Source organism: Aethalodelphis obliquidens, unplaced genomic scaffold, assembly GCF_003676395.1.
Source record: "Aethalodelphis obliquidens isolate GAN/ISIS:26980383/991018 unplaced genomic scaffold, ASM367639v1 scaffold14, whole genome shotgun sequence".
Classification (NCBI taxonomy): Eukaryota; Metazoa; Chordata; class Mammalia; order Artiodactyla; family Delphinidae; genus Aethalodelphis; species Aethalodelphis obliquidens.
This window is the reverse complement of record NW_020837958.1, coordinates 36495597-36508567: the sequence shown is the minus strand read 5'-3', so window position 1 is coordinate 36508567 and position 12971 is coordinate 36495597. Positions and strand designations below refer to the sequence as shown.

Here is a 12971-nt window from a genome sequence, read left to right as displayed (position 1 = left end):
TTATTTATTAAAAAACCTTCATTAAAGAGGGCTTTCAAAGTGTATTCATATATGTAAGATAATTCAGAATTTAAGAATAAGTAAATATATCAATAGTAAAATAAAGGTAAGAGACTTAATATATTTAGGAAGAAAATATACAGTAGGAAAAAAAATAGTTAGGTATTAGAATAATTACCAGTAATTAGTTAGGTATCAGAAAATTCCAATTCTTTTACATAGAGTTACAGGCTAAAGGTTAAAAGCTAATGACCAAAGCCTAAATAACAGTTTGTGAATTAGTGAACAAGGACCCTGTTCACACATAGGAAAGAGTGTTCTGAAGTTAGACCCTACAGTTCATTACAAGAGCATTTGTAAAGTGTGACTAAAAAGCAAAGTACACTGTAATTTGTGGTAAATCACTCAATGGGAGAGACTGTGTTTTATTCATCTTTGTACCCACATAGTGCCCGATGAATTAAAATCAAAAGACACTTGTTAAAATCAACATAGACATTTAAATGACTGTTGTCCCGTTTAAAATAAGCCACCCTGCAAGACTGACGCACTATAATAATAATTTCCTTCCGTCAAAGAGCTTGCCATTGTTCCCCACTATCTATGGCAGGAAGTTAAAACTCTTTAGCCTGGGATTCAAGTGCCCTCACAATTTTCTTTCCTTTTCTAAAGTCTTATTTCCCACTTCTTTCCTTCAGGCATCTTATTTGTCAGTCAAATTGAACTCCTGATTTCACACTTGCTTGCCTCTGTATCCCTCTGTTCATCTGGCAATTTCTTATGTCATTTATCATTTTCTTCTTTGCTTTGTATCTTATACATAGCTTGTTTTCCTTATTATATTGTAAGTTCCTCATGTCAGAGACTAGGTCCTATATGTCTTTAACTATATTTTATTACCTAGCACAGGGCCTGGCACATGGTAGGCACACACACAAAGAATCTGTTGAAGGAATTACTGAATAATACCAGTAGAGCTCAACTGCGGAAACTACTTTTTGACAAGCCGTAAAAGAAAAATGCTTCTGTTAATTTATGACAGAGTTCTTAAATATAAGCAGGCATTAAAAATACTGGGGAAACTTGTTAAGTATGCAAATTCTTGGTGTTAGTTGTTACCAGGGGACTTAATACCAAGGGGCAACCATAACTATCTAATAAGGAATGAAGTCCTGAACCACTGCTGAGAATGAAAAGGGCAAAAAAGAAGAAAAGGATAAAGAGGATAACAGGTACACTCTTGGCAGTGGGAGTCATCATCAAACTCTTCCTCTGTAGTAAAGTCATTATTGGCTGTTTTTCCTTGCATCTGATCTTTGACTTTTTTTTTTAAATACCTGGGTTTTTGTTTTGTTTTTTATAAATTTATTTATTTATTTATTTTAGGTTGTGTTGGGTCTTCGTTGCTGTGCACAGTCTTTCTCTAGTTGCAGCGAGCGGGGGCTACTCTTTGTTGCGGTGCGCGGGCTTCTCACTGCGGTGGCTCCTCTTGTTGCAGAGCATGGGCTCTAGGCGTGCGGGCTTCAGTAGTTGTGGCACACGGGCTCAGTAGCTGTGGCACATGGGCTTAGTTGCTGCACAGCACGTGGGATCTTCCCGGACCAGGGCTCGAACCCGTGTCCCCTGCATTGGCAGGCGGATTCTCAACCACTGCGCCACCAGGGAAGTCCCGATCTTTGACTTTTTAAATCAGGATGACAATATCTGTTTAAGACCCATTCACTTAAATGTACATAGCGAAGCAATGATTATTTTTCTCAGAATACTTTTCAGATATGTACTGTATTTCAAAATGCACAATATATAGGTAAACCATAGAAACTTTTTATCCAATAAAGCTCTTTGAAAAGAATGTTACTATTTGTTCGGTATTGGAAGATCAGTTCTGCTTATAAAGCAGTAAGGCACTGAGAGAACTAATGTGTTCTCTTTAGATTATTTCAAAAAGGATATGAATTACAGGAAGCAAGACTTCAAGTGGTTAAGAAGAAAAGAGTTTTGCCTTTCAGAAGTTTACAAAATGCCAGTATTCTAAACTTCATACACTGAACTCCTTAGGATAGTCTGATATAGTACACGCTATCTGTCACTTCTCTATCCATTTGGCAAAGACTACATAGAGACAAATGTTACAGAGGCTCAAAAATGGAGACTTCTGGAAAAATGACCAAAGCCAGAAATAAAGTTGTACTAATTAGAAAACAAATAATTAAATGGCCAAACCCGAATGTTGTGTGATGCTGAAAAGAGATAGATTTCTAAAGCATACCATCTGTTTTACAGTTTTTATTTTGCTGTACTGCAAATCTACTCAGTAGTTTTGCAATGATCTAGCTGCTAACTCATTTGCACAATTACTTTAGGCCAGAAATACTTATTGCACAGAATCATTTGAGAGTTCAACACATTCACAGAAGAGGGCAGATATAAACCATTTTTGAGTGAAGACAATTTCTTTAGTCCTTAAAGAAAATGTTATTCAAAAAAAATGATTAGAAATTGCCAAAAGAAAATCAGAATGCTATCACTATAAATTTATGGTATCTAAACCTATCTAGGCCTCAGGGTCACCATCAACCCCTCTGTTGGCCATTCTAATGAAAACTCATTCTCATCTTGACCCCTCGGCAGCGTTTACCCCCTCGGCAGCGTTTACCTCCTGCTTTCTCAAACACTCTTCTCACTTAATTTCCTTGGTACCACCCTCCTGACTTTCCTTCTTCCTCATCAGCTATTCCTTTTCAGCCTCCACTGCTAGCTTCTCCTCTTCTAAATGTTGTAGTGTTTAAGGCAGGGTGCTAAGGCCTCTTGTCCTTTCTATCTGTATTTTCTTCCTAGCTTATCTCTTCAGCCCAATGGCTTTACATGGCATCTATATACTCAGGATTCACAGATTTATATCTCCAGCTCATTATTCTCGAGTTCCAGGCTCATACATTCAATGATCTATTTGAAATCTCCACTTGAATGCTACATAGGCATCTCAAATTTAGCATGTCTCATATGGAACTCTTGACTCACCACTCTTCCCCCAGAAAAAAAAAATCTATTTCTCCTACAGTCTTCCACATCTCAGCAAATGGCACTACCATCCAACCAGCTGTTAAAGCAAAATCTAAAAATCATCCTGATACCTCCCTTATCCTTATCTCTTATCTGATCCATCACCAAGCCCTATCAAATATACCTAAAAAATATATTACATTTATTTCTCTTCAACTCTATTGCTACCACCCTGTCCAAGCCACCATCATCTCTCAACATTACTACTGCATTATAAGCATATCATGTATTTGCAGTACCTAACACAGTGTCTAGCAAGTCATAGATGTAAAATAACTTTCTGCATAGATAAATATTACTTAGCAATATTCCTATGTCTCTAAGACAATCTCTAATTTCCATTCTCAGACATTTTCTGACATACCTACAGATATTCATTTACTGAATCATCTACTCATCCAGCAATTATTTATTATTGTATTAATTGGTATTAGGTTTAACTGCATATTTCACAGTATCTCAAAGATGACAGACATTTGTCTCCTGCTCATGTAAAAACGTCTGGAGGTAGGCAATCAAGGGCTGGCATAGCAGCTCTATATGCTAAGAGCCCTGGTTCCTTGCATCTTGTTGCTCTGCTATCCCGTTTATAAATTCCACTCTATGATCTAATATGGCTACTTAAACTCCACCCATCACAGCTGCATTTCAGTCACTAGGGAAGAAGATGGATGTGAGGAAGGCCATACCCCCTCCATTTAAGGACACTTCCCAGAAATTGCTCCTACCTCCACTTAGATCTCATTGACCAGCACCATAACTAGCAACGATGGGGAAGAACTAGCAAAGAAGACAAGATAGCAATGTTACCAGCTAAAAGCCAGGATCCTCATTTCCACAGAAGAAAGAGAAAATAAATACTGAGAGGTAGTAGCATCCTCTTCCAAAGTTCCTGTTGTGACCAGGTAATGTTCTGGGTACAGGGATACAAAGACCAGTAAGACATAGGGTCACAAGGGCTTCCCTGGTGGCGCAGTGGTTGAGAGTCCGCCTGCCGATGCAGGGGACACCCGTTCGTGCCCCGGTCTGGGAAGATCCCACAGGCCGCGGAGCAGCTGGGCCCGTGAGCCATGGCCGCTGAGCCTGCGCGTCCGGAGCCTGTGCTCCGCAACGGGAGAGAGGCCACAACAGTGAGAGGCCCGTGTACCGCAAAAAAAAAAAAAAGACATAGGGTCACTGCTCAAGGCATTAGTCCAATGGGGGAAAGCAATATGTAAATGAATAATTACTCAAGATTTCAAGCCAGGCAACAGACACTGTTAGAAGACCTTGGCTTTTCTGAATCCCTGAAGATTCCTTGCATCCAAAGAGTTGAAAGAGAAGTAGATGGTTCCAGTGCTTTACATCACTAAACTATACAGACTGCTTCAATATTCCACAGCTTTAATAATGGACATTTCTCAGCTCTATTTTACTGGATTTGATACAAAAGAAAAATTCATTTAAACCTCTATAAACGTATATAAACAACAGTGGTAGTAATTTTAACAGTTTGAAAATACCCATTTCAGAAATGTGGCAACACTCAATAATTTTTTTAACTTGTCAGAAGATGAAACTAAATGACTGTTTTAAGAAGACTATATATAAACTACAAGGCCAGATGAGAAGAAATAAGCAATGACGGCATGCCAAAAAGAAAAAAAAGAAGTAATACTGTAACTTACCGTTAACCACTGGTTATCTAGTAGTTCCTTAGCTGTGATTCTATGAGCAGGATCTACTTTCATAAGTTGTTTCAAAACACTTTTAGCTGCAAATAAGGGAAAAATCCTGAAAGTCTTATTTATCTCAACTATAATTAGTACCACACATTTTCCAGTTTATTTAGGATTAGGTCTGTATGATATGAAGGAAACTTCTCAGTTATAAAATAAGTATCATCAGTACCAATGGCTTAAAGTTTAAGGCCTACAGTGAGGTTTTATTGCCTGGATTACCTGGTTTATGGTCTATAGTAAAAAATTAGCTAGATGATCAGCAAATTTCCTCTTCAATTTTTATTATGCATTTTCTGTTTTTGCTGAAAGTTTCAACTATAACAAGCACAGTGAAGATATCACTATTACCACAAGTAAATAGTGTATTTCTACAAGTAAATTTAATGACTAACCAGAGATCTAAAGTATCTGAGTTACTGGCTGCCTTTCTTATATTATGTATACTTGCTTTAGTAAATAATAACAAATCTATACTTACCAGAATCACTTATGGAATCCCAGACTGAACCTTTAAAATGTAGTTCTCCCTTTCTTATTAACTCAAAAAGCTTCTCTTCTGAGCTTGCCATAAAGGGTGCTTCTCCACATAATCTACAACAAAGACAGTTGTTTTGTTAAGATTTTTTAAAAAATAATCAGAATGAGGCTATTAAAAATTAAGTTTCCACAGGACTTGGAAGTAGTGGTGCTTCATATTTAAATAAAGGAGAGAAAGAGGTGGGAACTTCTCTGGATGTAGAAATGGAAGCGAAGGGCTTTTGCAAGATCTGTGCTAGGCTCTTGTATACATTGGAACTTCCACATTTGCAAATGACCCAAAGCTCTTCCAGGTGGGGAAACACTAAAGGGTTAAAATACAGAAAGGTGTGTGAGTTTAAGTGCACAGTAATAGTGGTGGATGATAGAGGAGAAACACTTCAACGTGAGCAAAGGTAAGGTAACACCTTAAGGTACATAATTCACATTGGACTTACAGAAAGATATACAGAGTTATCAGAGTCTAACGAGAGTTATCAGACTCTAATGACCATGTAAGAGTTTTACCTGTGGTAAAATGCTACACGAATGTTAGTGATAGTAAGAATGACCCTGGGGTCTACAGGCTCTGAGTCAAAACCAAAAATCCATTAAAATGGCCACAACTCTTCAAAAATGATACATAAAATGAAGAAAATCTGAATGAGGAAAATCAGTCTGGAAGGGTGAAAGCTGAGTGTATGTAACAACCAATATCAGTAAAGCCATGTGTATACAGTAGACATGGGCTTATTTGTAGATTCTGTAGTACGGGGACTATGAGTCTTTAGACTCTTTTAAAGGAAGCACCGTGCTATACTTTACAAAGAGCATGGCAAGCCTATGCTTCAATAGGTGATCTAGTCCAAAACTACAAGAACATGCTTAAAAGTTGCAAACGTTAGCCATCATCTTTATCATCAACCCCAACATCTGAGGGCAACCCTGTAGACAACAACCAGATTTTCCCAATGACAACCAGAGAGAAGTTGGACCTGGACTCATCACAGAGGCAACTCTAACTCTGTATGTCTATTCTTCAACTCTCAGCATTATACTTTTCCACTTTATTATGGAAACAGTAAAACGGCAGAATTCCATTACACTTCCCAAATGCTGGTCTATTATGTACATAAGTATAATGTATAATGATCTCCAGGTCTCTTAACAGATTTTTACTGATTTTTGTTTTTAGTCATATTCTTCTTAAAGTTCTTTAAAAACCTTTCCCACGAATATTTTTTGAATAAGTCTAAATTTGGTAAATATCTTACATGACAATGATTTTCTGGGGGGGGGAAGGGGGAGAGCTGTTCTCATTCTAGTAATTTATCAAACTAGGCTGGATAACACAGCTTTTCATTTACCAATAGGTTCTTGTTAAGTGATAAATATTTATTAAATTGTTCTGCAAACTCTCATTTTAATACTTTTTATTTCTCCAGCTCATTCTGACCCTCCTCTCTCTGATCTTACTTGCCTTACTACTGTTTAGTTTTAAAATGCAATAAAAAAAAAGCCCCCAAAAATGGTCTTATGGACAATTACAATCTATTATAGCAAGTACAGGCCAGCAAAAGCCTGGCTCATTGAGTCTGTTAACAACCAGTGATATGCACATTCACCAATTTCTTAGCTGCTCCCACACTGCCTGACTAGCATGCAACTATATAGCTCAAGGGCTACCTTTTAAAAATTCCACTTTTTTCTGTCCTTTACAATTTTATTCACACAAAATGTATCTAATGGTTGGTCAATCAGCAGCGTATGAAATTTTATGACAGCAATTTTCTGCACATCCAGAAAAGGGAATCCAAGACGTGAAAAATGCCTCTTAAAGCCTTCCGATTATTTTGCTTCATAGGAATCAAAACAGCAAAAGATAGTGCCCATAAAGAGTATTTATGTCAATTTCACCTTGAGAAAGTATGTTATCATTGTCCAATTAAGTAGCAATGCAACAGGGGTAACTGATAAACAAGAAAATAACCCCCCTGGAGAAGGTAATATGTTTGCGCCCTTGTTGAAGGAAATTATCTGTAAGACCACTGGGCTCAGGCAGATTAATGAATAGGCACTGATTAGCTAAGCAAGAGTCTACTGTAAAGAAAAAAATATGTCATCATTATGATACGCAGTCACACTCAGAAGCAGAAAAATTAAAATTACATCTTTAAGTAGGAGAAAAAAATTTAAGGTATGTAATACACTATCACTTCCCTTAACACCAAATTCAAACTAAGAAGGCAGCAAATACCACATGAATGGTGTAATAAGAGTTCACATGTATTATGTTTGACTTGTGTTGTCCAGAAAGTCGTGAGAGTATAAAACACTAATTTTAAATAGTTGTATTTTTAATTTAAAACTAAGGCTCAGAATTTTAATATGATTCTAATCAGCACAGAACAATGATCAAAAACTTTGTGAATACATTTATACTTTATGCAATCTAAGCAGTGATATGTCAGCTATCTGAGTTACAACTACGATCACAACATCCAATTTCTACTGCCCGTGTATTCCATTTCACAGGACTGTGAAAATATAACTACTGTGATGTCAATATTTAGAAACGATCTGGAAGAGGTAGTGCACAGTGAAATCTTCAATATGACCATAAAACTCATGTTGCATCAACATAAAAATGTTCATATTCACCAACAGGCAGAACAGTGACCACTAACTTTGCAGAACATCTCTTAGACAATTCACTTTAATTCAATTTAACAAACAAATATTGAGCACTGACTACATGTCTACTATTGTACCAGATACCAGGGATGCAAAGATGAATCGTATCTCTGTACTTCATGGAATTTAGAGTAAGAAAAACAGGTACAATACACATGATACAATAATTATATTCCATTATAATCTAGCTTTTAAAAGTGCAATGAGAACACAGAAAAGTGAACAATTTATTCTATCATATTTACACATGTGCAAACTTTCCTGATTAAATATGCTTATTATTTTGTTTTTCTTTCTACATTACTGTTTTACATGCATCTTCGTCTACTGCCTTAAATTCCAAAAAGTATACACATAATGAATGTAGTAACTGCTGGGGTCGAGTAGGACTTAGGGAAATAGAAGTCTTTACTGTGTGAGCTGGACACACCCAGGAAAGAGGTTAGTAGAGAAGAAAAAAGAACATCTAGGCAGAATGAACTGCATGAGCAAAGACCCAGAAGCATGCAATACAGGGTGCCTGAGTCATAAGGAGTGGCCTAGAGTGTCCACCAGCACAGGGTAAGTGAATGGGAACACATATGCAGACCAAGATTAGAAAGGCACTCTGGAGCCAGGCAGTGGAAGCTTTGTGTTACGCCATGCGGGGATGCTCTGAGATTTTTCTACAGCAAGGGAGAATTACCAGAGGTTGTTAATCAGGAAAGTAGTACAATCAGATTTGTGATTTAGAAAGACAACTCTGACAACTGTGTGAAGGATGAACCAGAGGCAGGAGAACCGACAGAAAGACACTGTAATCTTCTAGAAAGGGATTGTAAGGAGAAATGATACAAGTGAAGAGAAATGAAATAATAGGTGAGGACACTTCAAAGGAAAAATACAGGCCATGGGGTTTGACTGAATCTTGAGAGTGAGACAGAAGAGAGAGCAAGAAAGGCCAACATTTTCAGTAGCATGAAGAGAAGTAGAAACAACAGAATACTCTCTGGACCCTGGGCTGAACCTTTATCTGGTTACTGCCCGCTCCTCACACGTGCCCTGTCCATCAGGTGGCTCTCGTGCCAGGTCCCAGGACCTCCCTCTACCTGATGCTCTATAAGTGAATCTCTTGAGAAAATACAAAGAAGCTTTTGTTTTGTAGCAAAGGATCAGGGAGGTGCTGAGGCAAGTTTTTCATGTGGCTCAGATCATACAGTGCATTGTAGCATTTATAGATCAATGAAAAGAAAAGCTGAAAGTTATAAATTGATTGTATTAAAAAAATACCTAATGGATGTACCTGACAACTAATAAGACACCTTTTAGAATGACTTCCCAACTGTTTCTTTAGTCGCTTTCTTAAAACTATATTGTTTAGTTTTAATTTAAAGTCTATGTAATTCTACTGTTAGGGATCATCCATTCATTTTAAGTTGTACATTTAGCAGGGTACTTACAAAATGTACATTATGACACCTATGCTCCAAATGTCACACTGCTGGCTATAGTCGTGGGCATTGATAACTTCAGGGGCTGCCAAATAAGCAGAAATGAAATAATATTAATAATACAATAAATGACTTTTAAATGCTTAAACACAAAGCATGAAAAATGTGCTGATGTGCTGTAATTTATTCCCCCACAGGGAAAAAGAGAACCAACAGCAGATGTTAAGTGAATAATGTATAGGCTTAACAACTGACGTCGCTGTATCCTCACCCCTGCTATTTAGCTTCTGATGGAACAATGGCACACACTGTATAGCTAGATGTACAACTCTTCATCTCTTTCAAATTGTTAAGAAATGATTTTGCAAAGATTGTGTAGTTATAGTAGAAGACAACAATATCTCAGTTCTTTGCCAAAAACAGAACTGAAAACATACCTTAAGTAGATACAATTTAAAACAAGCCCAATAGGTAGAAATCTGGATTTACAGAGAAACTAAGATAAACGGTTATAAATCACTTCAGTAAAATAACAGTAGTAATAATAACATCATAGCACTCCTATGGCAGTATGAATTATCTTCCACATTTTCTAAATGAGAAAACTAAGACAGAGAGCTCCTATAACATAACTTCATCAAAAAGCCAATTAGGCCCAGGATGATGACTAGGATGCAGGCACTCCTGACTCCCCAACTCTGGGCTACTTACTTACAATGTGTCCACAATAGGGTTCCTTTAAACAATCTTCTCAAAGTAGAACTTTTTTTTTACTTTGAGGTAGCACATTTTTTAATGATTAGGTTTTTTATAATGGCTGGCTTTCTAAAAAGTCACATATGATATTCCAGGACTATGTCTATTATACTTCTACAGCTAGGTAGCACCACACAGGGCCGACTGTAAGTTATACGTGGATTCACCCCTGCGTCGTTCAAGGGTCAACTGCGTGTGTTTGAATAGAACTTTAAAATTGACAAAGCACTTTTGTATAGATGATGTTATTTGTGTAAATTATGTTAAGAATCATGTGAGACGGGTATGTAGCCATGACTTACTTTGCCAGCGAGGAAATTAAGGTTCAGGTACACATATGAAGCGACTCACCTAAAGCAACACTGTTACACAGCGCCTCCCATGTAAAAGGTGTTTTTACTTTAGAAAACAGTTTCAATCACCCCCCCAACATACACACAGCTTTTATAACTACTGAAAGCAAATGAAATTTCATTTCCTCTGCCTATTGTTAAAGGAACTAAAAAGCAACAACAAAGGAGTTAAAAGGTAAACAGAAGAAAGAGAACAGGCTCAACTGTAGATAATTAACAAATTGAATAATTCTTCTCTAAATCACTGAAAATTAAAATTAATATTTTCCTTTAAGCAATTACTTGTATTCTTTAACTCTACTTAAACTTTTAAAATATGGAATCATTAAAGCTCAAGTTGCTCTATGGCTGCATGTCTACGACAAGGGCAGATTCCGTGATCCGATTCCCTGACAGACCTCCATGTAGGTGCATCACGCAGCAGGGGCCCGGAATTTGGAGCCCTCACTCCCTCTTTCGGAGTCACCTTAATTATCAGGGGCATCTCTACTTGCACTGTCATCACAGCTCTCACAGGGAGGCAAAGGCCAGACTGGCTGGGCCAAGAAGCCATTTAGGAAGTCAGCAAAGCTCCACAAACCATCTGCCTTCTCTCTTGTTCTCTCACTTGTCTCACAGTGCAGACAACTAATAAGCAGGCATAAAACTCAGGGTGCTTGGATATATTTTCCCCATGTAACTACAGACCAGATGTCTTTTGCCAACAGGAGGATATGAACAGAATCTAAAGTAGCCTCTTCCCAAATAAGATAAAACAATTTAGAAGCTTTATGCATCAAGCAGACAAAGAAACAATGAACTAGGTATACTGCTCAGCCATAAAAATGAATAAACTACTGATATAACAACACGGGTAAGTCTCAAAATCATTACATGGAACAGAAGAAGACAGACACAAAAGAATATATACTTATGATTCAATTTATATAAATTCTAGACAAGCAAAACTAAACTAAGGTAATGGAAATCATCAGTGGTTGCTGGGGTCTGGGTGAGGAATCGACTGGGAGGGACACAAAGGAAATTCCTGGGGTGATGGAAATGTTCTACATATTCACTGGGGTGGTAATTGTACAAGTATATGTATTTGTCAAAACTCACTAAACTTTACACTTAAAATCTGTGCATTATATTATATGTAAATTATGTTTCAATAAAGTATATTTTAAAGAAATCTACTCAAAGTACAAAAAGAATCTATCAAAGCCCTGCGCTGGTGAGTGACTTTAATAACTCTCTTAGAAATCATCAGAGGAAGCAAGCACGATTAAATTAACAGTATTGACTAGGCGGCCGAGATGGCAAAGCAGGAAGACCGTGAACTTCCACAGACACACCAAAATTACCACCACTTACAGAGCGACTGTCTATAGGAATGACCTGAAAACCAGCAGAAAACAATTTCCACAACTAAAGACATAAGTAGGAACTACAAGAAGATGGATAGGAGGGGCGCAGACACAGTAGAGTTAGGACCTACGCTCTCAGATCGGCGAGCCACAGACAGGAGGAATGTCACGGTCTTGAGGTCCTTCCCAGGGAGTGAGGGCTCTTGGTCCCACAGTGGGCTCCCCAGCCCAGGGGGTCTTGCACCAGGAATACAAAGCCCCCAGAACGTCTCCCTCTGAAAACCAGCAGGGCTTATGTCTGGGAGAGCTGGAGCGCTACAGCAAACAAGAGACTCCACTCTTCAAGGGTGCACACAAAATCTCATCCACTCTGAATCCCAGCTCAGAGGCAGTACTTTGAAAATGAGTCAGACCCACTTGCTGATCTTGGAAAACCTCCCAGAGAGGGAGGGAGCAACTAGGACTCCCCCTGCTGACTGGCAGCAGCCCTTTTGGGGAGTTCATTGTAACACGTGGACACTGGTGCTGGTAAGCACCATTTTGGATGCCTCCCCCTAGCTTATTAGCGCCAGGACCTGCCCCACCCACCAGCAGGCACACACCAGCCCCACACCCCCGGTAGGCAGATGCTAAGACCTGGCCCGCCCACCAGCAGACTTACACCAGCACTAAGCCCCCCATACCATTCAGACGCCATGTGGGAACCCAGTCTTGCCCACCAGCAGGCCAGCAGCAGCCCCATGCAGTTAACCCTGCAGTAAGCCTACCCCACCTTCTAGCAGGCCCAGAGCCACTGGACATGACACAGCCTCAAAGCCAACCAGGCTGGGGGCCAGTCCCACCTACCAGTGTGCTCACAGTAGTCAGCCCTACCACAGCAGAAGGGTGCATGCAGCCCACATAGGAGTTGCCCCAAGAACATATAGCTCCAGTGACCAGAGAGGAGCATGCTGTTGGGCCCCACAGGACATCTATATAAGGCCACTTCTCCAAGATCAGAAAACGCAACCAACATACCTAATACATAGAAATAGACACAGAGAATTGGGCAAAATGAAAAAAAAAAAAACTGCAAAAAGCACAAACACA

At 38.7% G+C, this 12971-nt stretch overlaps 1 protein-coding gene across 2 annotated transcripts in view; it reads right to left on the bottom strand.

Moving 5' to 3' along the window:
* The window catches only part of STK33 (serine/threonine kinase 33), an 89752-nt gene that overhangs the window by 50844 nt on the left and 25937 nt on the right, over nt 1-12971 (bottom strand). For both annotated transcript variants that reach the window (XM_027115462.1, XM_027115463.1), the window contains 3 exons: nt 9434-9509; nt 5263-5375; nt 4731-4816 (listed from right to left, as the gene is read on the bottom strand). In XM_027115462.1, the coding sequence (XP_026971263.1) occupies nt 4731-4816; nt 5263-5375; nt 9434-9509 (275 nt within the window). The remainder of the gene's footprint in view (nt 1-4730; nt 4817-5262; nt 5376-9433; nt 9510-12971) is intronic.